This window comes from Ursus americanus, chromosome 8, assembly GCF_024610735.1.
Source record: "Ursus americanus isolate L20-20 chromosome 8, mUrsAme1.1.p, whole genome shotgun sequence".
NCBI lineage: Eukaryota > Metazoa > Chordata > Mammalia > Carnivora > Ursidae > Ursus > Ursus americanus.
In genome coordinates this window covers 19,030,402-19,056,545 of record NC_142134.1, presented here as the reverse complement: position 1 = coordinate 19,056,545, position 26,144 = coordinate 19,030,402, and the positions used below count along the sequence as shown (strand labels likewise).

The 26,144-nt window shown below is 41.3% G+C and overlaps 1 protein-coding gene across 1 annotated transcript; it reads right to left on the bottom strand.

The window, feature by feature from the left end:
• Positions 1-1,247: 1,247 nt before the first annotated feature.
• On the bottom strand, positions 1,248-25,655 carry LOC123789232 (placenta-specific gene 8 protein). Its single transcript, XM_045793152.2, has 5 exons — positions 25,548-25,655; positions 12,425-12,568; positions 10,212-10,336; positions 5,033-5,147; positions 1,248-1,525 (listed from the first exon to the last, which is right to left on the bottom strand). Exons 2-4 carry the CDS (start codon positions 12,534-12,536, stop codon positions 5,043-5,045), a joined length of 342 nt encoding a protein of 113 aa, XP_045649108.1. The 5' UTR covers positions 12,537-12,568; positions 25,548-25,655; the 3' UTR covers positions 1,248-1,525; positions 5,033-5,042.
• Between the last annotated feature and the right edge of the window lie 489 nt (positions 25,656-26,144).

The window sequence follows — 26,144 nt, the reverse complement described above, 5'->3', positions numbered from 1 at the left end:
ACTAGAGGCAGGCAGACTAGTTCAGGAACTGTGTACCTGACTTTCCAAAGAGAGCATGAAGGTTTGGACTACATCCAGGAGTGAAGGCAAAGAAGACAGATTGATTCATTCAATAAATTATTTGAGTGAGTATCTAGTAGGTGTCAGGCATTGTTCCAGGCATTGGGGATACAGAAATAAACAAAATAGATCGCCCATTGGGGGTATCAAGTGGAGCTTAAGTGACGGAAGCCAGTGTCTGATTAGATGTGAGGAGAAGGGAGAAGGGCGCAATTAGTCAATTCAGGACTCATTGATTCTCATAGATACTTAGATTTCTCATCTTGAACAACTGAGTAAGTGGTGATATTGTTTGACATGTGGGGTAGAGAAGGCCTAGGGTGCATCCAGATGGACTCGGTTAGTAGGCAGCTGAAGAGTCACTCAGAACATCAGCAGTAAGGGGGAGACTGGAAATACAGTCCTCCCTAACATCGAGGAGGCAGCTGAAGCCATAGGAGTAGATGACACTAAGAAGAACATGAGATACGAAAAGAGTGGATCCCGGATAGAACCTTGCAAAGCAGCTAAATCCACGAGGCAAGGAAAAGAAGTGGCGGAGCGCTCAAGTTTGCTGAGTGCCTAGTGAGGTCCAGGTGCCTTTACATTTGATCTCTCTGAAACTTCACAATAAACCTATCCTGTACTTTCGCCTCCCCTTCCCCCGTCCCAACAAATGAAATGGATTCAAGGGTAGGAAAAGAACCAAAGGAAACTGGGGAGTGAGATTTTCCTCAGGGAAAAACGATGCCTGTGGAACACATAGAATAATAAATGTGAAAAAAAATGTTGCTTCATGGATTTATCATCAATATTTAATCAAAACTGGGTCATACTGAATTTGATCACTGGATTTTTATGATTTGTCCTTATACTTCATATTGAGAAGAGAGAGAAAATCAACACAACAAATCTGTCAGGTATGCAGCTGGGAGCAGGGTATAGTGTGTTGTTACTTTGTCAGCATTAATAACGCTTGTAGGTAACATGATAAGGAGCAAATGTATTAGCTAAGTGTATATTATAAGTGTCTTATAATAGTTAGTGGTTGTCTTTTTATTCTGTCTCAAAGTTCTTAGATGAAAGAGAACTGAGTAAGCCGTGGACCAAAATCTCCTGTGAAGAAACCAAATTATCAGAACAAAAATACGAGACCGACCCTTAAAACTAATGACATAAAGACATTGAGAGCAAAGAAGCATTAAGAATCTTGTTTAGTAAAATCTTTTATTTTGTTTATGTGCCAAGTGCAACACAAAATTCATATGCCAGAAAATTTAATAATATGAAAGCAAGGAGAAACTAAGCAGGACCATTTAGCAAAACGAAGGGAAAACATTCATTTAAAATCAATCAAAATTCCATCTTTTTTACCCCATCGATTGTGATTAAAGAGATCTATCATATTTCAGCTGCAAAACGCAGAGGAGGACTCAAGCTGAAGAGGTGTCTGCTAACTTTAGTTGCTTCGATAAGAGCTTTTCACCTACAAAGGACACACAAAGAATAGGTTTGAATTTTCTTAATCTATGTTTTTATTTTCAATAGACTTTAAATTTTCGAATCATTGTAGGTTTACAGAAAAATGGCAAAGATAGTACAGAGAGTTCCCATACACCCTGCACCAATTTCCCTCAGTTAACATCTTACTAAGCCAGGTTTATTATAACTAATGAACCAATGTTAATAACATTACTAATCAAGGCATATACTTTAGCTAGATTTCTCAGGTTTCCCTAATGTCTTTTTTCCACTCCAGGATCCCATCCAGGATAGCACACTACATTTCGTCGTCATGTTTCCATAGGCTCCTCCACACTGGGGTTCTTTCTCAGACTTCCCTTATTTGTGATGACCTTGACAGTTTTGACGACTACTGGTCAGGTGTTTGGCAGAATACCTGTCACTGATGAGGTTCACTTTGGTCACCTGGCTGAAGTTGTGTTGTCAGGTTTCTCCACTCTTAAGTTACTCTTTATTTCCCCTTTTCATACTATACTCTTGGAAAGGAAGTCATTGTACAAACCCACTCTTAAGGGGTGGGCAGTCATATTCCATTTCCGTGAGGGAGGAATCCATACATACACTGTTTGGAATTCTTCTGTACTTCTGGAAGATTTGTCTCTTCTCCCCCATTTATTTATTTGTTTCATCATGTATTTATATAAATATGGACTCCCAGATATTTTATTTTGGTTATAACCTTTTCTAAAAATTTCAGTTATGATCTAATACTACTTTACTTTGTACTCCAAGTGTTCCAGGGTTCACAATTGGGAGCTTTTTCTGTTGGTTCCTATGTCCCTTTCTTTCAGCCTATTTATTTTTTAAAATCTATTTATTTGAGAGAGAGACAGAGAGTGAGAACACCAGCAGGGGGTGGGGGGTGGGGGACTGAGGGAGAGAGAAGAGCATGGGCTGGATCCCAGGACCCTGAGATCATGACCTGAGCTGAAGTCAGATGCTTAACCGACTGAGCCACCCAGGCGCCCTCAACCTATTTTTAACATAAATCATGTTATTCTTTGATCCTTGTCTCTTGATTCTCCCACTTCAGGTATTTGGATATCTAAAGTTTCACTGTCGACGCATAATGTGGGGTTCAAGGTGAAGCGCCAGAGTCGGGATCACCACGGTATTTCACTTCACACCAATGCAAAGATTCAGTAAGATAATTTCTCTGAGGTTAAAAAAATAATAAGTTCACATGTCGGGATTCATTATGTATGTGTGGGTATATATTTTATCCAACCAGTCTCATGTATTTATTTAAATAAACAGCATTGAACTGGTCTAACTCTTCATCTTTGCTTCTGACCTCATCCTGTCCGGTCTGAGCTATACACCACTCTCGGATTAATTCTTCTGAAGTACAGCTCTATTTATGTTACTCCCTTACACAGAGCCAACTATAACTCCCCATTGCTTACCAAATGAAAGGCCAAATCATTAGCCTGATTTCATTATATTGCGTGCCATGGCCCCAACTCCTGAAGTCTTTCTTTTCTCGTTATTTTCCTACTATATGTTCCTGCCAAGTTGGAGGAACCTAAGCTCGTAAAGATGTTTTTCCTTTTTTCTGCTTCTATAGTTTCACTCATGTTGTTGCTGATTAGAAGCAATACACTTTTCTATCATTAAAGTCACATCTCGTGTCCGAGATCTTATGTTTGCCCCATCTGGTCCATTTCCATCCTCGTCTGCCCCGCTGCGTGTCCTGGGAGGCTGACCAGCAGACGACAGCAACACTTGCCTGCCCTCTGCCAACCAGCGGGTTCAGACAGTGGGAAGCCTAGAAGGACCTGGGAAAGTGAGATCAAGGTACTTTTCCTCGTGCCTCCTTTCTGTGAGCTTGCCCCAGGCTGCTCCTGTCCTACTACTGAGAGGTTACCATTCCTTTCAGGGCAGCCTTCTCCTTCTCAGAAGGAGCGCCCCTTTGGGATTCTGGTAACTGCTCGCTCCTCCCCTCCCTGAGGCCCAGGGGTGGGGAGGCTGCTCCGGACCATCCCACACCTGTGTGGTAAGTAGTCTTCATTAAATCTTCATATCATTACAGTTTGAGCGCCATCCATTTCCTGTTGTGACCTTGATAGTCACTTCCTCTTTAGAGTAAGAAACCACTCTGTTCAAGAAACTTTCATTGACACGTCTCACAGAATGTGATCTGTTCTTCCTCTGAACATTAGGTAGTACTTGGTCTATTAGTCAAACCTGTCATTTTATTTAAAGGCTGTCTAATCTTACTATACTTCTAGAGTATAAAGTTTCTAAAGACAAGAGGGTCAGCTTATTAATTTTTGTTCCCCACAGCACCTAGCTTTGTCCTGCATAGGACTAGGTACTTGATACATTATTTGCTAAATAAATGACATTTTAAAATATATCCTCCCCGAGTTATATTCATTATCCTATACAGAGTTCTCACTCACTTGAGAAAGGAAGTGACATAGTACAAAGAATGGAAAAATTAGTGCTTCCTTCCCATGCTAAGGGTGAATTCTATAGGAGACTGACAAAATCATGTTTATTTCTCCTTAATAGCTAATTCTGAGAATACTGTAAAAATTAGTTGGAAATGATTTGATTGATTTTTTATAAGTTCAGATTCTATATAACATTTCCAAATATTATTTGCTATTTCCACCACTTTCAGAGTTCACTTTTTTCAATAGAATTTTCCTGTTTAATCTCCCCTCATTCCTGAGAGATGCTTTATGCTGCAATCAATTCAAATATTACCTAACACGTAATTTTCATGTGCTCTACTACTCTATAGCTATTTGCCAATTTCTTTTGTTGATTTGATTGTCTTAGTAGAGGGCATGTTTTCTACTTCTTTGTATCTCACCACAGTCTGGCATTTTACAAGTGGTAAGTGCCTCATTAATGGATAAAGAGAATTCTGAGAAGTCTAGAAAAGTCACCATCCCTTTATTTACTGAAATATGGTTTCAAATTATAAAGCTATTGTTGTAGACTGAACGTCTGCGCCCCCTGCAAAACTCATGTTGAATCCCTAACCCCCACTGTGAGGGTATAAGGAGGTAGAGCCTTTGGGAGATAATTAGGTTTGAAATAAGGTCATGAAGATGAGCCCCCCACAATGGGATTACTGTCTTCATAAGAAGAGAGACCCGAGCTTCCTCTCTACCATTTGAAGACACAGTGAAAAGGTAGCCATCTGTAATCTAGGATGAGAGCCCTCACAGGAACTGAATTGGCCCACACCTTGATCTTGGCTTTCCCAGCCTTCCTAACAGTGAGAAATAAATTCTTATTGTGTAAGCCACCCGGACTATGGTAAATTGTTATGGCGACCCAAATAATGTAATGCAGTTATCGTCCTCATAAGAAGAAACCAAAATCAATCTTTATGTTAAAATAACCTTTGAGAGACTTAAGGAATTGTTATTATTGAATTATTACTCAAAATAACACATAATTTACAAAGCTCTTATTATATTTCAAACAAAACTCAGATTCTGGGACCTACCATAGTTTTTTTAGAAAGTACGCATGGCTCTCCTTCTGTTGATGTCTCTCTTGATTTGGCAAAGAGAACATTGAGGACAGCAAAGGGTCACCATATAGTCATCACAAATGGATCCCTGTTTGAAAATATAAAAGAAATAGAAATTTAAAACCCACCTGTTTGGAAATTAAGACTTATGAATTTTTAGACACTTTGAAGAGAAGCAGAAGGAACTGATCCTTTGAATTCAGAGTTTAAATGGATACATTTAGGAAAATGTTAATTGATTTTTCCATATAACTCCTCTTTTAATGACATCAAATGTTTTCCTATACTTTGTAATATTGTCTATAGAAGATATCAATCAAACCAGCTGTCAGTAGGAGGGAAAAACAGAGTTTCAGAAAGTAAAACCTCAAAATTCTTTTCTCCCACACCCTTCCCCATCTCAGGAAGATATAAGAGGATATCTCCACCACAACGAGGGAGGAAACCAAGAAAGAGGAAGATGTGGGATGTAAGAACCAGGAACCTAACCCAGGAGAGAAGCTAATGGAATCTCCAGGGTGATGGTGAAGATCCCAGGGTGAGAGAGTTGAGCACCACAAATGAACAATTATTTCCAAGGGTAGTTGTGGTTCAGGGAGAGATTTCATTGAGAAGATAAAAATGATAGAATGTCTGATGTGTTGAGTATGCTGGAAAGAGAGTTAGAAAACTGGGAGAGTTTGGGGGTTAAAGTAAGTGGAAAACAACCCATAAGTAAGTGGAAAATTACTAATGAAAACGCCAAGAATTATTAAGACCAGGAAAAATAAAGCTCAGCAGCAAAGGCAATCATAGTTCACTGCATGACTCAACTCTGAAGAGCAAACATAGGTTCGTAATGTAAGTAGCAAATATGGATTTAATCCAAATTACATACACCTATATTGGAAGGAGTGGGGCGGGGAGAGGGTGCATGTTTGTGGCGGGGAAGGAAAAGAAAACAGAACTAAATTTTCATCTTTTATAGGAGTTCTATAGACAATGCCCCAAACAGAAAACTCAAAAAGTAGCAACGCAAGTCTATGATTTGGAGAGACGGCGGAAAATCCCTACAGACCTCTGGGGAGGAGCGGTAGGAGAGGGAAGTTTTGTTTCTTAACAATAGTTAGACAATCTAAAATTAAGCTACGTGCTTGCAAAGCTTTGACAAATAAATTAAAGCTTCACTAGAAAACAGGAATGGGGTTATAGAGTGGGGCAGAAATTTTGAGCAAGTTTTTGGAAATAGGGAGCAGATGGAATTACACTGACAGAGAAAGTAAAACAGAGTTAGGCAAGCTGAAACCTAACAAGGTCACGGGCAGGGCATTTGCAAATCCCGAACTCAAAAACCTGGAAGTCAGAAAGGAGGAAGAACAGGCTAGGGAGTGGAAGGCAGGCGGTTCAATGAAGCCCAGAGCAGCGGGGCCAGCCCCGCGCTGCCAGCCGTGGCTTTGCCCCAGAATAGAGCAGGCAGGTAAATTTAACAGAGGACCGTGGTGTGGGCTTTAGGGCCCTAGGAGAGGAGAGGGGTGAGGGAAGTGGGGGCAGTTCTTCACCTATCTTCTAAGAGATCAGACTCCCTAAGATTTAATAGAGACACACTGAAAAAAAGAATAAAGGGGTAAGAAAGGGGTAAAAGTAAAGACATTTTGGCATAGCAGAGACATCTGAATTCCTCTCACTCATGAGATAGCCAAATTGTTTTATGTTTGGTATTCACTGATTGATTGATTGATTGATTGATTGATTTGACACAGAGAGAGAGAGGGAAAGAGCACAAGCATGGGGAGGGGCAGAGGGAGAGGGAGAAGCAGACTCCCTGCTAAGCAGGGAGCCCCAAGCGGGACTGGACCCCAGGACCCTGAGATCATGACCTGAGCTGAAGGCAGCCTCTTAACCGACTGAGCCACCCAGGTGTCCCCCCACCGCCGTCCCGACCCCTGGTCTTATTTTTAACTTCTTTTCTTCTTCTTGCTGCATAGGTCTTCCCTGATTGTTTTTATTTCCTAGAGATGTCCCACAACAAATTTTTATCCAGTTAGTGATGACCCTTCATTTTTCACCCACGACTTAAAATTCTATTCATCTTGAGATTCATCCAGGTTTTTGTGTGTATCAGTAATTCCTTCCCTTTTACTACTGAGTAGTATTCCAATATACGGATATATCACACTTTGTTTTCCATTCACCTCCTGGGGGCCGTTTGGATTGTTTTTAATTTGGGGCTGTTACAAGCAAAACCGCCCTGAACGTTTGATAGAGTCTTGGTATGGATATATATTTTTTTGGATAAATACCTAAGAGTGGAATGGCTGGGTCAAATGGTAGGTGTGTTCAACTTTTTAAGAAACTGCATTTTACATTCCCACCAGCATTGCATGAGAGTTTCGGTTCCTCCATATCTGTCAACACTTGGTGCGGTTTAGTCTGATTAATTTTAGCCATTCCATAGTTGTATAGTGATATCTTATTGTGGTTTTCATTTGCATTTCTCTAATGATGACTAATGATGTTAAACATCTTTTTATGCGCTTATTTGCTATCAAAATATTTTCTTTTTCCCCTAATTTAATTTATTGTGTTAAGAACACTTAACAAGTTGGATGGATCTCAAAATAATTATACTGAGTAAAAGAAGCAAGATAAAAGAGTGCAGACTGGACAAGTCTAGTATATAAAACTGCAGGAAATGTGAACTACAGTGACAGAAGACATTGGTAATCAGTTGGGGAGGTGGGGAGGAGAAAGAGGGAAGAATTACACTTGGGTGCGAGTAACCTTTTGGAGGTGATGAATTTGTTCACTACCTTGACCGTGCGGATGGTTTCATGGGTATATATCACGGGTATATAAACTTATCAAATTAGACACTTTAAATACATACTGCTTATTGTAAGTCAGTTATACAGCAATAAGGTTGTTTTTTAAAAAATGGAAAAAATTATGTTTATCAACGTCATGCAGAATAAGGTCTTTAGAAAGCCTTATTTCTTCCTCTTCCCCCTTGTCTTCCAAATTTTATTAAAACCAAGTAAAGTTTTACTTTCAGACTGTTACTCATTTCTCAAATTCCTGAAAGGCATTTAGAAAAACTGACTATGGGCTAAACTTTTTAAAAAACTTGATAACTTTCATGTTAAACAATATACCACAATTTATTTGTTTATTTGTCAGAGAAAGAGAACAAGAGAGCGAGAGCACAAGCAGGGGGAGCGGCAGGCACAGAGAGAAGCAGACTCCTCGCTGAGCAAGGAGCCTGATGCTGAACTTGATCCCCAGGACCCTGGGATCATGACCCGAACCCAAGGCAGACGCCTAACCAACTGGGCCACCCAGGTGTCCCAATATAGCACAACTAAATAAAGAGCCCCCACAAATCAATAAGAAAAGGTAGACAACCTAGTAAAACAACCAACAAAGGATATGTATGGATAATTTAGAGAAGCCATGCAAAGGGACGGAATAATTTTAAAGTTATTTGATCTTAACCAACAAAACTTAAACTAAAATGACCATCAAATATCATTTTGCCTCTGTGATTGGCAGCATAAAAAAATATTACCCAATATGGGGCACACATATAATATTAATGGATTATAAATCGATACTATCCTTTTGGAGGGGTATTTGACGGTACCTTTCAAATTTTGAATGTGCATACTCTGTGACCTGTCAGTCTAATCTTGGGCAGTATTGTACAAAAGTACCAGTGCATATACAGAATTACATGTCCTAACAGCTATTTAATCTACAATACTATTAACCTTTCATCAGTAAGGAAGTGATTAAGTAAATTATCTATGTGGTGGAATACCATGAACACATTAAGAAGGATCTGTATTACAGACATAAAAGGGGTCTACCAAATATTACATAAAAAAAAAACCAAGTTGCAGTAAAGTATGACCCCATTTTAAAAGACAAACACAAATCAAAATAAAGGAGCTCTGCAAGCCTTAAGCCCCATCTGTCTACATCCATAGCTCCAGCTCCAGCTCATCTCTGTCTGTATACCTTACAGGTATAGGAAAAACCTGGAAGAGTGCACACCAAATTATTAATAAAGTTTATTGCTGAGTAGTGGAATTGTGTGTAAAGGGGTTAGATTTTCACTTTTTACTTTCCATAACTCTGTGTTTGAATTTGTCATAAAATTAGGTATATAGCATGTATTATTTTTATAATTAAAGAACCAAGAAATATTTTTAAATGAAAAAATAAAATAATTCCAATGGAATAAAGTAAATTCCCAAAATATTCTTCCTATTCATTGGTTCCCCGTGATGTTAATTTTCTGTGTCAACTTGGCTAGGCCATGGTACCCTTATATTCTAGATGTTTCTAAGAAGACTTTTTAGATGAGAGTAACATTTAAATCAGTGGATCCTGAGTGTAGATTCTCCTCTGTAATATGGATAGGCTTCATCCAATCCATTGAAGGTCTTAACAGAAAAAGATTGACCTCCCCAGAGCAAGAAAGAAATTCTGCCAGCAGGCTGCCTTCAGACTCAAGCTGCAACTCTACCCAGCCTGCCAGCCTACTCCGCTTTCCTGGACTTGCCAACCCTCACAATCACAGGAACCTATTCCTGCAAGTCTGTCTCTTTATGTAGATCTATATTTACCTATGTCTGCATCATGGATGTCTCCTTTCGGTTGTGTTTCCCTCGAGTCCTGAACCACACACCCTCCTTTGACATAAAGTGCAGCCTGTGGCGGAATGGAGTGTGCCTTCATGGAGAGGCAGAGTGGAACACTGACAACTTCTTGTGTGTATCCTTGCACGAGTTACTCCACCCCTTAAAACTTTAAAGTCCTCATCTGTAAAATGGGGACCTACTCACTTTATAGGGATGGTGTGAGGATTCGGTGAGGTGTCCTCTGTCATATACTTGGGGCATCGTAGGTTCTGAATAATCTCCGTCCGTTGTATGATATACAGTGCAAATGTGATGTTGCTTATGTTCTAAGGTCTTGAACAGAAACTAGGAGCAGGTCACCTAGCCAAAGCGCTCTATTGCGACAGCAGCTGAACACAAGGTTGCACCTGCTGGGATACATCCACCAAGCAAATCCGGGTGATGGACACCATCGAATGGCCTGCAGGTTTATAATGATGATTTTGAATGTGGGGGCACGTCTGAATGATACAGTGTTGTAAGAGACTCACAGGGATGCCGTATCGGGTCCGGTAGAGAGTCCTCATTGCGACGGATGTCCCACACAGACAGCATTCATTCATGTCAGCTGCAACTTGACATGCGAGGCACATGAAACAGAATGTGCCACACAGACCTGGACACATGAAAACAGAGGCACGAGTTACTCTGTTCCTGTCACCTTTGTAAGTTAGTTTGCTTTCACGGACGGCAGTCCCCATCATGGACCTTTGCCACATGTCCTGCTGCCAAGTCCATCCTCGATGCTTTTGCTCGGCATTGCGTCGGCTTCTCCCTGCTCCCCACCCAGTCATTTCAGGAGTCACCACCCGTTGGCGAGCACGCATCTTTTCTGTAGTCCTGCCTTCACTCACCAACTGAATGACTCGCTGAAAACTAGCCATGTTCCAGAGATTGTCCTCAGAACTGACTGCCTCTGTCTGGAGTCTAAGAGGGCAGTCAGATAACAATATGAGGATTTTCCCAACGGAAACCTACTCAAGATGTGAAGGGGTCACCCACCGAAATAAGGCCTCAAAAGGCTCTGGGAAGGACATGCTGCTTGATTGGAATACTGAAAGATGAGTAGAATTTGGCAGGTAGATAAAAGGAGAAGAGCCTCTTTGAGATCACTTGGCATGTCTTGGCAATGACTGGTGTTCGTTCAGTATGGCTAGATGGGATGAGGATAAAGCTGGAGGATGAGGCAGGCTGGGGACTGGATGATGACATGTGAGTGCATGGATTTGGTCATGAAAAGTCATGAGGAACCACTGAAATATTTTAAGAAGAGAGAATGATTTGGTCAGGGCTGCAATTAAGAAGTCCTGTCATGAAGCAATTAAGCTTTTATTAGAACTTGTAATTCACTTATTTAAGTGACAATACAAGGGGCTGGAGGATTAAACTATTCATCCTTGGTGGGTTTTAATAATGTAGTCAGTCTTAGTATTACTATGATTTGCAGATGTTGAACTAATGTCTTGAGATGTGTAAGTCATCACCCCAGGTCATCCAGGAAGACAATGAGAGCCAATGAACAAACCCATCGTTCCATTCTCTAGGTAATTTTTTCTCTCTGTGCTTTTTAATGTACAGTTGACCTTTGGACAATGTGGGGGTTTGGGAGCACTGACTCCCTGTGCTGTCAAAAAATCTGTGTGTCACTTTTGATTCCCCCCAAACTTACGTACTAATAGCCTACTATTGACCGGAAGCCTTACCAATTACATAAACAGTTGACTAATACATATTTTGTATGTTATGTGTATCATAGACTGTATTCTTACAATAAAGTATGCTAGAGAAAAGAAAATGTTAAGAAAAGCACAAGAAAGAGAAGATATTTTTATAGTGCTGGACTGTAAAGAAATCTGCATATAAGCAGACCAGCGCAGGTCAAACCTATGTTGCTCAAGGGTCAACTTGATTCCAAATTTCAATTTCACTGGTAAGTTAAAGGTTAATGTGTGTTTTTTTTTTCCTTGTCTCACAACACTCCGTAGACTTGAAACAGGCAAATAAACCTTAAAGCAAATTTTTTTTGTAGGCACGTTTGTTCGTTTCTTGATTGGTGTTGAGAACTAAGCTCTTTGGTCCTCTCTGACACCCCCATACCACTTTCGAACTTACTTTCCTCAACTTTACTTGGAGAGATCTCACAAAAAGGAAACAACACAGGGTCAGAGATTCTTTTCCTGATGAGAAGCTGACTGCCTTTAGAATTCTTTATTCCCAGGTGTATAAAAACCTAAACGTATACATTTAAATAGTTCTTTGCTGAGCTCACGCTGAAACCATGGGTGAACACTACGCCTTGTGTACTGGGCACAATGTAACTCTCAAGTAATGAGTTTATATATAACAAGAACAGTCTTCTTCCTTTTCCTTTTTTTTTTTTAAAAATCAAATTAAACTGGAAATATCTCTTTTATTTTAATGTATGGTCTACTTATAATCATTAGACCAGACCCACTCATTGTAAGAATCATCAGCTTCGTTACTATCATCTTAACTCCAGAACTTGTTTTTAGAAGTAAGGCTACTGATTGATGTGCTAGAGAAAAAGTAACTATAATCGTCATAAACCTTTTTTCTTCACTTTCCATTCATTGCCTGACATGCCAGGTGTAATAGGCCAGGAACCTTGACTGCACCATGAGGGAGGAATGAGGGAAGGCTTTGGCCTCCGTTGGCCATGACGGGGGCATTTCCCGGCACTTACAGACTCCGCAGTCGCTGAAGCAATCACACATGCCTGTCTGCCAGTTGGAGGTTTGGGGCATGGGACCGCATCCAGGCTGAGTCACAATCACCACTGGCGACTGAGCTTGCATTTTCGAGGCAGGGTCTTCAAAATGGCAGTGGTCTGAAAAGGAAACAGTTGGTGTAAGTAGACTCAAGGTCGCTCATGAGTCTTAAGGTCGTTTTGAGGCATTTTGCTTCATGGGCAAGTGAGACAATTTAGATTAAGTTGCTTGCTGATCTTCGAAGAACATAATTTCTACCTCTACACCCTGAGGACAGAGGTTCCTGGGGGAAGGAATTCACTGAATTGGTCAAAGGAACAATCACTTCTCTTGGAGTAAGCGAGCAACACTGGGTTATTGGTACTGTTTTGAGACAGGTACCTAGTATCCACCCAAGACAGGGGAACGAATGACCAACTTGTTAGCTGTCAGCTGTAGTGAACTGCAGAAAACAGGCTTCTCTAAAGTTTCACCATCCTAAGCTTCTGTGCACACATACCTTTCCCCTTTTCCTCCTTTTATAAGTTCCTTTATGTTTTCGATTTCTGATTAGCAGTTGTGAAACAAAAAACAAAAAACAAAAACAAAAAAAAAATACCTCCCCTGCTTTCTGTTTACCCACAGAATAGTCTGCTTCACTTCTGCACACCAGAATTGGTAGTTTTTCCCACACCAAGCAATTCTGCAATACCAGCTGAGTGACCTATAATCCAACTCAATTCTGCCATTGAGAATTGAGTTGGCATCAGATCCCACAGGTTAAGAGCTCAGCCCCACAAGACTTCTCCTACTTCTCCGCTTCAGACTCCAATTACAAGCCCAGGTCGTACCTGTACTTCTGATTTACCAGCTATAGACTGAAGGTTCCCATGACCCCTCCTTGGGTTCAATTAATTAGAGTGGCTCACAGAACTCCAGAAAATGGTTTAACAGTTTAGTTACTAGATTATTGCTATTTTACAAAGGAAATCGAAGGATCCAAATGAACAGATGAAGAGATACATAAGTTCAGAACATGTGGAATTTGGGGTTGCCACCCTGCTGGCTCCCTAACCCCAAAGCTCCCTGACCCCCATCCTTTTGGTGCCTTATTGCATCAGGCATCATTGATTAAACCACTGGCCATTGGTAACTAAATCCAATCTTCAGCCCCCTCTTGCCTCCCTGGAAGTCTGGGAGGTGGGGGCTGAATGTTCCAACCCCCTAACCACAAGGTTGGTTCCCCTGGCAACGATCCCCGTCCTCAAGGGCTTTCCAAAAGTCACTTCTTTAGCATAAACTCCTCAGTAGTTGAGAGGGGCTTGGTACAAATAAGAGAACACCTTCGTCACTCTTACCAGTTAAGAGATTCCAAAGATTGTAGAAACTCTGTGCCATGAACAGGGATGGAAACCATATATATATTTCTTTTTATACATCACAGCAGTCCTCTCCAATCTTTTTGTATCTAAGTTGGTTCTTTTTTTTTTTTAAGATTCTATTTATTTATTTGACAGAGAGAGAGACAGCCAGCGAGAGAGGGAACACAAGCAGGGGGACTGGGAGAGGAAGAAGCAGGCTCCCAGCGGAGCAGGGAGCCCGATGCGGAGCTCGATCCCAGGACCCGGGATCACGCCCTGAGCCAAAGGCAGATGCTTAACGACTGAGCCACCCAGGCGCCCCTCCAAGTTTGTTCTTCACTTCAAATTTACCTGGAGTCTGTGTCCCCCTCTCAGTGCTGCTTGGGAGCCCTTTGACACATGTTGGGGCAAGTCCTGATAGTATGTCTCAGCAAAGTGTATTATGAAGTCCGTTTTGTGAGGTTAATCCTAATTTCTATCATGAGAGGCAGTGTGGGGTCATAGAACATGGGTTAGATTTGGAATGAGAGTATCTTTGCTCAAATCCTGGTTTCTTACACTCTGTGATGTTGGACTAGTCACTTACCAGTCTAGTCATTTAAATTTCCATTTATTAGTCTGTAACATGAAAGTGGTTTCTGACCTAACCACCTCACATGCTTATAGAGAGTATTAAATGAAGTAAAGTCTGGGGATAAGTTTAATGAACGATAAAGAATCGGATAAATATAAGGGAGAATGGCTATCATGTTCAAAAGTGTAACAAGGAAATTTGATGAATTCCATATACATTTGTTGGCACTCAAGTTTTGCTGGTGGGAATACAATCATTTTGGAAGGAACTTTGACAATATGTAACATAACTACATATGTACCTACCATTTGATCCAGTAATCCCACTTCCAGAAATGATCCTGAAGATATATCTCCAACAATGTAAAAATACATATGCCTGAGGTTATTCATAGCAGCATTGTTGGTTTTTGCAAAATATTGTAAATAATCCAAGTGCTTATACATGGGAGAGTGGTTGAAGAAACTATGGTACTGTTAGAAACAAGACAACAGGCCTAAAATGGAGTCACTTATGCTAAACTCCATGTTACCACACTAAGACTGAGTTTCAGCCCTCCCAGAAATGGAATCTTAAACCAATCAGGCAGGAATTGCCGAATCTTCATTTGTTAGGTAATCTGCCTGATAGACCCATGCCAGCCCCTAAAGAAAAGTGACCTTTCCATAACCATTTATTTGCTTTTTTGTCTAGTATAATTGCCTTGTTCCTGCTCCCTTCTGTCTGTAAAAGTCTTTCATTTCGTACAGCTCCTCAAAGCTCTTTTCTGTCTGTTAGATTGGAGGCTACCTGATGCAGAAGCATTGAGGACAGCCAATAAGGTCTTCAAATTTTACTCAGTTGAATTTTGTTTTTTAATAGTACATCATAAAACAGAGCATTATGCAGCTATCAAAAAGAATGAGGATAATCTCTATAAACTGATATAGAATGATTTCCAGGATATAGTAAGTGAAAAAAGCCGTGCACAAAAGACTATGTGTGTCTGACATTCGCTATGTGAGAAATAAAGGGATACAAGAAAACATACATATACAATAAGAATTACAGAAGGAATAAACCAGAAATGAATAAAAGTGTTATGTTCAGAGGAAATGGGGTGAAAAGAATAGGAAAATGAGCATGGAATGGTAGGGGTGGGCTGACACCTCAAGTGTACCTTTTTGTATGGCTCTTCCTCTAAATCATGCTAATACGTCACACAGGAAGTCAACACACAAATGCACAATTAAAGTCAACTTTAGGAACCCCATAGGCAATATAAATAGTGACAAATTAACCTAATTGTATTACAATTAATATTAGAAACACACTGAAGGGAGAGAGGAAGAAAAAGGTACCATAATAACTTCAGAAAGCAGTGTTTTGACAGTGTAATGTAAGGCTAAAGTCAAAAGAACAAATATTACACCCTAGGTAGTAAACTTGTTTTTCACAAGAGTATGGGTTAGCAATTCTGAAACTTCTTTATATATATACATGCTAGGCTTGAACAAATAAATATATTGTGGATAATGAGACTTAGGTTTTTTTACTGAGAAAGAGATTACAAATAAGGAAAGGAGGAGGGCTGGTATGAATCCTGTGCTGTTGGACTGGAATCAGAGGTACAAACTCATGATTATTTACACACACACACACACACACAGATAGATATGTGTGTATACATAAATATATTTCCTAGCTCCGCCCATTGAGAAGACCTAGAAGCAACAAGAGCCCAGTATCACTGAATATACCTTGTGCCCAAATCTTGGTCTTGAAATGCCATTTTCCAATAAAAGGGAGCCACAGTTCATTGGAGAAATGGCTGATTCCAGGGCTGGGGCAGGGAAAGTATAAGAGAAGCCTGGAGCCTCTTGTTCCAGGACCAAAAGGTCAAAAAGGCTCAAAAATAGATTAGAGACAGGACTTCAGAACCCATCTGATGGCTCTCGCAGTGACCAAACCAGGACAATTTGAGCAACAAAATAATGTTAATAATAGGTTATAATTCATAAACCAATGTAACCTATCCATAATTCCATACTGATATAAATAAAAGAACAACTTTTAAAATGAGGGGGAAGGTATATGCTTTTTTATGCTAGAATTTCCATTAATGAATGTAGAGGGAATGATGGAGATACAAGATCACCCTTTGGCAAACATCACAGTGATGATAGTTTTTTTTTATTTTAAGATTTTATTGATATATTTTGAGGAGGGAGGGTCAGAGGCAGAGAGAGAGAATCTCAAGCAGACGCCATGCTGAGCATGGAGCCCGATGCAGGGCTTGATCTCACAACCCTAATATCATGACCCAAGCCAAAATCAAGAGTAGGACGCTCAACTGACTGAGCCACACAGGTGCCATCGCAGTGATAGCTGTTGAAGGCAAGGCTCATAGATGGATGCTTGTGTGTTTATTTATTATCATGCACTGAAGGACACAAATCACTTCTCTGTTATTTTACCAAAAATACATGCTCAGAATCCACTCATAAGAAAGTATTAAACAAACACAAAGGGAGGGAGATTCTACAATATATCTGGCCAGTAAAAAGTGTCAAGATCATGAAAGACACATAAAAGCGGAGGTAATATTCAAGATGGAAGGAGCCTAAGGAGACACGGTGACCAAAAGCAATTTGGGATCCTGAATTGAATCCTGGAACACAAAAGGAGCTGTCAATGCTCGCCAACCGGAGACCATGAAGAACACAACTGTAGTTGAGCAAGTCAGGTTATCACGTGTTAGAGCAAGGGAGAAGGCACACCATGGGATGTGGGGAGTTTCAGTAGCAGGGTATTAGAAAGCACTTTTCAGTTGGGTAGATTGGAGGAGGATAAAGAAACGGTGATGGGTAGTAAGGAGGGCACGTATTGCATGGTGCACTGGGTGTTATACGCAACTAATGAATCATCGAGCCTTACATCGGAAACCGGGGATGTACTGTATGGTGACTAACATAATATAATAAAAAATCATTAAAAAAAAAAAGAAAGAAAGAAACGGAGGCGGTCCAGAAAGTGGAATACGATTCTATGATTGGGTCTATTAATAGTGCCTATCTGCAGGGGGCGCTGAGGAGTGCAAGGTTAATCCTGCGAGAGGTGTAGCGGCAGCACTCACTCGTATGAGTTGGGAAAGGACGCTGTTTGGTATGTTGCAGCTTGGATAATGTTTAAAGTTAGTATATGTCCAAATAGGATTATGGAGTGTGAGTGTTTTTATCTTGATCCATCACGGTCATAGACTAGCCTTATCTGACGTCGATGCTCTGTGAAATTCTTTATGTGTAAGAGAAGAACTTCAGGACCTAGTGTGAGTGACAACATGGATGGAGCTTGAGGGTAGTGCGCTCAGTGAAATAAGTCAGGCAGAGAAAGACAAGTACTGTATGATCTCCCTTGTATGTGGGGTCTAAAACCAACCAACCAACCAACCAACCAACCAACCAACCAAACCAACCTCACAGATACAGAGAAGAGATTGGGGTTTGCAGAGTGGGTGGGACATGGGAGAAATGGGTGAAGGTGGTCAAAAGGTACAAACTTTCAGCTACAAAATAAGTAAGTCCTGGGGATGTATTGTACTGCATGGTGATTATAGTCAATACTACTGTACTGTATATTTGAAAGTTGTTAAGAGAATAAATCTTAAAAGTTCTCATCAAACAAATTTGTAACGTGTGGTGATATGTTCATTAGGCTTATTGTGGTGAACATTTCACAATATATACAAATTTTAAATCACTGAAATGTTGTACACCTGAAACTAATATAATGTTAAATGTCAATTATATCTCCAAAAAGAGAAAGAAAGAAAGAAAGAAAGAAAGAAAGAAAGAAAGAAAGAAAGAAAGAAAGAAAGAAAGAAAGAAAGAAAGAAGGAAGGAAAGAAAGAAACCCAGGGTGAGAGCCAGGTCAGCATGTAACCATACCAACACCACACTGGCAAGACCAGGCTAGCTCCCGGGTGCCAAGGACTGCTCTTCTCTTCCCTGGGACATTAGTGGGACAGCTAGTAAAATCTGAGTAAGATTAGTTGATAGTTTATCAACATTAATTTCCTGGTTTCAATATTTACACTATGGTTATGTAATTTACATTAAGAATCAGGAAAGCTGGGTGAAGGGTACACAGGGATGCTGTGTACTTTAAAAAAATAGCTTTATTGAGATATATTTTATGTGCTGTAGATTTCACTCATTTAAAATATATACTTGAGCAATTTTGGTATATCCATAGTTGCACAGCCATCACCATAATCTAATTTTAGAATTACCATACACCCCTTAAAAATACCCGTATCTATTGGCAGTCATTCCCTACATCCCCTCACCTTCCCCAGCTCCAAATAGTCTCTAATCTGTCTCTACTGGTTTGGTTTTCTAGACATTTCGCATAAATGGAATCATATAGAAGTCCTCCTCATCTGTGGCTTCGGTTACCCACAGTCAACCGAGGTCTGGAAGCAGAGTATCTTCCTTCTGACAAATGGTCAAGTTGCCTAGTGCTGTCACCTAGAGCTGGCACTGTAGCCTAGAGCTGTCAAAATGCCAACGTCATTCACCTCACTTTATCTCATCATGTAGGCATTTTTATCATCTCAAGAAGGGTGCGTAGATATAATAATATTTTGAGAGACCATATTCACATAACTTTTATTATGGTATATCATCATAATTTTTCTTTTTATTATTATTGTTGTTAATCTTTTACTATGCCTGATTTGTAAATTAAACTTTATGATAGGTATGTATGTAAAAGAAAAAAACATAACATATATAGGGTTTGGTACTATCTGCAGTTTCAGGCATCCACTGGAGTTCTGAAAACATGTCCCTGGGGATATAGAAGATTGTGTGTAGTCTTTTGTGACAGACTTCCTTCAATTAGCATGTTTTCAAGGTTCATCTCTGTTCTAGTATGTATCAGTACTTTTTACTGCTGACAAATATTCCATTATGTGGATATACCATTTTGTGTTTATTCATTCATTAGTTGATGGGCATTTAGGTTGGTTGTACTTTTTGATTCTTAACGAATAAGGCTCTGGTTACTATTTGTGTACAGGCTTTTATGTGGACATTTATTTTCATTTCTCCTGGATATATACCTAGTAGCTGAATTTGTGGATCAAAATGGTAACCCTACATTGAGTATGTTGGAAGCTAGAGATGCTCACTGCTGTACCGCCAACACCACGTGTAGCATTTCAAACTGCTTTCCAAAATGACTGCATTTTGTGGGAGGGCTCTAATTATGGCATATCCTGGTCAACATTTGTTATTATCTGTGTGCTATTTTTGGAGCATTTTTCATAAATCTAAAATTATTAAAAAATAAAACAAAACATAAAAAAGAACATGGGAAGAGGGGAGCCCCATAGGATTTAGAGTGAAAAATACAAAACCATCTGTTACAGATGCTGTAAAAATATACTCTCAAATTCAAGTAATGCATAATGTAAATATAGGCATTATAAAAAGTTTAAATCCCCCCCCTTAGGAACTATTCTAAAGAATTTCTCTTTTTTTGTATAAAATACCATAAACTACATCCAGAGAAGTTGAAACTTATTTTAAATTTACTAGGTTTGCCTTTTTTTTTTTTTTTTTTTTAAGATTAAGACAGAGCACGAGCAAGGGGAGTGGTCGGCAGAGGGAGAAGCAGGCTCCCCGTGGAACAGGGAGCCCGATGGGGACTCCATGCCAGGACCCCGGGATCATGCCCTGAGCCGAAGGCAGGCGCTTAAACGACAGAGCCACCCAGGCGTCCCAGGTTTGCCTTTTTATAAAGATACATTAACGTGGTTTTTGGTTTTGATGTTTACTTTCTTTAAAAAATTTACCATAACGGCCTTTTTACTGTTGTTTGACGAAGGAGAGGCTAACCATCGTGGACGTCAAAGAAAACAACGTGAAGGAGTGTGTAGAGGTGAGCACAAAATCAGTGGGGGCAGCTCATTCCGGGCGTGCCTCGTTTGTGGGTGTCTACGTCGGGAGGAGGTATCTAACTTGAGGTGATGAAATTTAGGGAACTTGCACCTGGCTGTGTTCGGCTCCCTCCCAGGGAGGAGGTCAAGGCGGTCGAGGGAGAGCAAGTCGGTGTCAGGCCGAACCAAGCGGCCAAACCCTCCCTGCCCCCAGCGGCCTCTGATTTTCCTTTTAGGGCAGAAGGCCCACCTGCTCCCAGTTGCGGCCCACGGGTGAGGGGGCCTTCCCGGGTGCGCGGGTAGGAGGGCTTCAGCACTGCCGCCTGGACGGTGCGGTGGGCTTCTCACGTGGTCTGACCCCTCGCCAGCAAGAATGGTGACTGCCAGCGGCTTCCACCGGGTACCCACATTCTCCCTCCCGCTATCGTTGGCCACGTACCCGACTGTGTCCCCTGCCGGGACCAGACCCGGGGTGCCTCGGAATTCTCCAGGGCAACCCTCACGCAGCCCAGGGGAGGGTCGGCCGAAATCGGGGGCCGGCCGCTCCAGGCGTCTGCCCCACGGGGCCGCGGGGAGGGCCCGCGGGGAGGGTCCGCGAGGCTGGGACCCTCTGCTCCCTCCGGCTGGCCGCCGGGCGCTGGCCGCGGCGGGACGCACCCGCGGAAGGGCGCGCGGCGGGGAGGGCGCGCCAGCAGGAGACAGCGGCCCGGCCCTCGCGGAGCTGAAGGACCCACCGTCGGGAGCGAGGGAGCCGGGGGCTGGGGCAGGTCCGCGAGCGGTTCCCCGCGCTGGCAGCCCGCCGCTCCCCTCCTCCGCCCCAGCCCCCCAGTCTCATCAGTCTCATCAGGCATTCACATAAATTTAGCGACGTTCTCATCAGCTGCTGTGGGCTGACCAGCGTACTTCTGATAGGGAGGTAAGACAGAAACCAACACATCTCACTGATTTTAACACCTATTAGGTGCGCCTAGATTCTACTTTTGGTGCACATGCCCAGTTTTTATCTTTTTTTTTTTTTTGAAGATTTTATTTATTAGAGAGAGAGTTAGTGAGAGAGAGAGAGCGAGCGAGCGAGCGCACAAGCAGGGAGGGCAGCAGGCAGAGGGAGAAGCAGCCTCCGCATTGAGCAGGAAGCCCAAAGCCGGAATCGACCCCAGGACCCTGGGATCATGACCTGAGCGGAAGGCAGTCGCCTAAAGGTCTGAGCCACCCAGGCACCCTCAGTTTTTTATCTTAATCGGCAGCAATCACAGCTCTCTGAGCAAATTCGTTCTGTCAATCTCATGAAAAAGGAAGTAAAGGAATTATGATTTCCTTTTTGTTGCTCACCCCTTTCACAATAATTAGCTTGACTTTGGGAAAAGAAAGCCTCCAGTCTGGAATGGCAGCTCCACGAGGGCAGGGAGTCTGTGGGCTATGTTCGCTGACGTAGCTCGGAAGTTTCGTACAGGGCCTGGCACACAGTAGGTGTCCACTAAACTTTCCACTACCGCGTTCCCGTATTCCCATCTTGCTGAGGCAATGCATGATGCCAGTCGGAGATGGTGTACATCGGACAGCCGCTAGTGCCCACTTAGGCGAGGGCCCTTCTTCACAGGACCGTTTTAGACTACCAGAGTCCTAGGACCCAGGTTTTCTCTGTATCCCAACGATAGAAGCCATATTTTTGGGTGATAGCCTCCTACATTTAGGGCCCGGAAAGAAGGGGCATTTTGCAGGAAATACTAAACAAATTCATGTTTTCTTTTGCATTTCCTTTTAACAATAAAATATTAGGAAAAAAATATGAAAGACTATACAACAAAGTGTTGGCTGGGTATCTCTGGGTTGATTTTTTTTTTAACTTTTATTTTTATAAATTCGTATACTGTCTAAACAATTATAATCAACACATTTCTTTTATAGTCAACACAGGAAATATGCATTTTGGAAACAAAAAATCCACAGTGAGTAAAAAAAAAAAATTGTAAAGGGGTTATGCTGATTATCCTAAACTGTTTCTATTTTTTTTTCTTTAGCCCCAAGCCAATGCCTGGCACACAATTGGCATTCCATAAATACCAGCTTAGTGAATGAATATTTCCACAATCTCTCTCAGAGGAAAAACATGTTCATGTAACTAGCTTATCTTTCTTCATTTTTTAAAAAAAAGAAATATATATTTTTAAAGACTATTAATTTTAGAGAGCGAGCGAGTGTGAGTGGGGGGAGGGGCAGAGTGAGAGGGAGAGAGAGACTCTAAGGCGGGCTCCATGCCCAGCACAGAGCTGGATGGGGTCTTGATCTCAAGACCCTGAGATCATGATCTGAGCAGAAATCAAAAGTTGGTGGTTTAACTCACTGAGCCACCCAGGTGCCCCTTGCTTATCTTTCAAGAAGTCTGCACTGTGATTTTAAATATAAGAACAATTAGAAGATTTCAGAATAAAAACTTGTCTGCAGTTAAAGAATTGTCCTTTCCTTCACCTGACTGTCTTCACTCAGTATATGCTATATGTATTTGTGAATTCAAACTGGCTGCTGTTAGCCTTGAAAGCAGCGGGAGGCACGTTCTCCGAGTGCCTTTGAAGCCCAATCCCTATATTCCTTCCATAGCAAGCAGCTTCATCCAAAATATTCCTACGCTGATGCCGATTCATTTGTACAAAATTTTACTTTCTCAGTTTACTGACCTGAACAGTCTTCAGCCCAACAGTCAAAGTTTTAGGTTTCTGTTTCTTTCACTACTGTTGACTTCCTCTTTTGAATATGGAAATTGTGGGGACCCAGGTGCTTCCGTGGACTTTTTAGCGCAGATAACTGAGCAGAGAGGGCAGGCCCCAAGAGAGTTCTCATGTTATTGGAAGGAAGTTCATCTCTACTGAAGCTTACCTGCAGGAATGGGGAAGGCTGCTCTGCTCAGCACCCCAAGAAGAGCAGTGCTGGAGGCAACCAGTGTCCCAGACTTTCATCTGACCAATTTAGCTTATTTGGAAAAGGGTTTTGTAAACTCCCACATGAGATTTCTTACTCCAGGAAATACCTCTTTGATAGTTATGAAACTGAGAGGAGAAAGCAAATTCACTCATATGCAGCTCTGTGGTTTAAATATCATTTCAAAATTCTAGAGAACTTCAAGTTGCAACAAAATCTAAAATGGTAACAAATGCACAATGTCCAGGGAACTACAAATCTCTCTGCTTCAGCCTTTAAGTATCCAACAGTTTTTAAGCCCAGGTATTCAAGGTAGGAGAGCAACAGTGTTTGGGGGTGTGGGGAGCCAGTGGTGATAACAGAAGACAAGTTTCCTGAAATCTCTGTAGTGCCAGTAAAGATGCTAAGAATTTCTGAGACCTGATCTACAAGCCTGTCTCCCAATGTCAGTGGTCCTCAATGCTTACTTTGCTTAAAAACTACTTGGAGGGGCGCCTTCGGCTCAGGGCGTGATCCGGCATTCTGGGATCGAGCCCCACATCAGGCTCCTCTGCTATGAGCCTGCTTCTTCCTCTCCCACTCCCCCTGCTTGTGTTCCCTCTCTCGCTGGCTGTCTCTATCTCTGTCAAATAAATAAATAAAATCTTAAAAAAAAAAACTACTTGGAGAGCTTTTTACGAGGTAGAATCCTGGCATTATCCTCCAAAATTGGTATTTAGATGGGCGGGGCTGGGATCCAGCAATCTGTGCAAGCGCGTCCAGGCTGCTGCTCCTACGCCAGAAGGTGCTGCTGCGTCAAGTAGAGAAAGGTCGCCCTTTTGTGCAGACGCAGCTTGGTGAGAATTAGAAACACCGCACCCTTTTCTCCGGGCAGATACAGCCTTAGCCAGCGCCTCTGGCTTGCCTGAGGAGCACAGGCTGAACAGCTCCGCTCCTTCCTTTGCTGGCTGCCCGTGCAGGACCCTGGCATCCCAGGACATCCCCGTGAGGGTGGCTTTGCAGAGCACACTTTGTCAGCCGCGGCCCTGGGCTTTTTCTCTTCTGTTACAAACACTGCAAATCCAGTCCACTTCAGCAAACATTCATGGGGCAGCCAATGCAAGTAAAAGCGTTGTGTTCGATTTGGTAGGGACTGAGGAGATGTCTGTAGTTCCCTCTCGACGGCCAGCATCTCTGCCTATCACTAAGTGACCACACAGCTATTTTGTTTTGTGCCATCTTTGATCCCGCAGGAGCAGAGAGTGATGGTAAATTCCACTCAGGACAAAGGGAAAAAAAAGGAGGCAGGAGGAACTGAAATGGGAATCTTGGTGCACAGGTTTTGAAGAGAGACTGCAACTCTTTTCTTTAGAAGGTTCCTTTCATGGAATGGTCCCAACCCTAGGAAACCTTGCAGAATTTGGCTTGCATTTTAAACATCCTAATTTCACCAATCAGTCTTAGTTACAACTAACCCTACACCTGTCTCCCCTGCCTTGGAACACCACAGTCTTGAGAAGAACAGCCCATCATCTTATTAATATTTACCAATAGTATTAATATATTACATTAATATTAACCAATCTAGGTACTAAATATATTGCTTAGAGTTTCCTCTTCTTTCTAGTGTTTACTGATGCTAAATTTTGATTTTTTTCACTTTTTTAAAAAAGGTTTTATTTTTAGGGAATCTCTACACCCAATGTGAGGCTTGAGCTCACAACCCGAGATCCAATAGTCCCATGCTCCCCTGACTGAGCCAGCCAGGCACTCCGATTTTTTTCACTTTTATTGAAACATTTTCATTTCATTATCTCCCATCTCCTAAGTTATCAAATGTAAAAATGTAAAGATAGGTGAGAAGGGTAACATCTCTATGCATGTAAATGAAGCAGCAGAATTTAATTTTGAAGCATTCTAGTCTGCTTTCTTACTTTCATACTGAAAATTCAAAGATTTTCATGATTCATTAGCTAAATCCAAAAAATTCTGTTTCCTATTTCTGATATTTTACATGGATAGATCAAGTAAAATATTTTCAAAGCACAAAGAAATTAGGTCAGCACAAAAAACATGCATATGTATTAATACAAGGAATGAAATTACTGATCAAGTTAGTAAACATAATACCTGATGTGTGTTTTCTGCTGGAAACAGTAGTTGATGAAGATTCAAGGCTACACTATGAAAAGCATGGCACCTAACACATGCTTGGCACATACTTGTTGAATTTGGCTATATTTAAAGTAATTAGATAAAAAAACATTGGTCTTTCAGCTGAAAATAAGGAAATAAAATACTTAAAAAAGAACCCCCCCCCCAGTGCTAAGATAAGCTTTTAAAGAATTGCTTAATTTCAAAGTACTTACAGTTAAGAAATAGATTCCGAGCAGGAAGTGTTTTGTGGCTTGGAAGAGTATCTCACTAGAAGAGAAAGATATGTGAAAACAGAAGTAAGTGTGTTTCACTTGCAGACGTAGTACAAAGACCAGATTCAGAGGTTTTTATTGGCTAGTATAATTCTGCAGCAAGGTGTGTTCTTGTTATCTTGAATGACATGGATAGAACTAGAGGGTATTATGGTAAGCGAAATAAGTCAGAGAAAGACAAATACCATAGGATTTCACTCATGTGTGGAATTTAAGAAACGAAACAGATGAACATAGGGGAAGGGAAGAAAAAAGAAAAGAAAATAAGATGAACATAGGGACGAAAACCCTAGGAGATGCTTAACTCTAGGAAATAAACTGAGGGTTGGTGGAGGGGAGGTGGCTAGAGGAAAGGGCTTTGGGTGATGGGCATAAAGGAGGGCACTTGATGTAATGAGCACTGGGTATTATATGCAACTGATGAATCACAGAATTCTATCCCTGAAACCGATAATACGCTATATGTTAATTTGAATTTAAATAAAGAATTTAAATATTCAATAAAATATTTAATAAATATTCAATAAATAAAAATTC

Bases quoted from the DNA above. Each gene is read 5' to 3' on its own strand.
- LOC123789232 (XM_045793152.2), bottom strand. From the start codon at position 12,536: ATGCAAGCTCAGTCGCCAGTGGTGATTGTGACTCAGCCTGGATGCGGT. The intron at 10,337-12,424 runs GTAAGTGCCGGG...TCATGTGTCCAG, and splicing joins CTTCAGCGACTGCGGAGTCT to GTCTGTGTGGCACATTCTGT. The intron at 5,148-10,211 runs GTGAGTCTCTTA...ATTTTCAAACAG, and splicing joins GGACCCGATACGGCATCCCT to GGATCCATTTGTGATGACTA.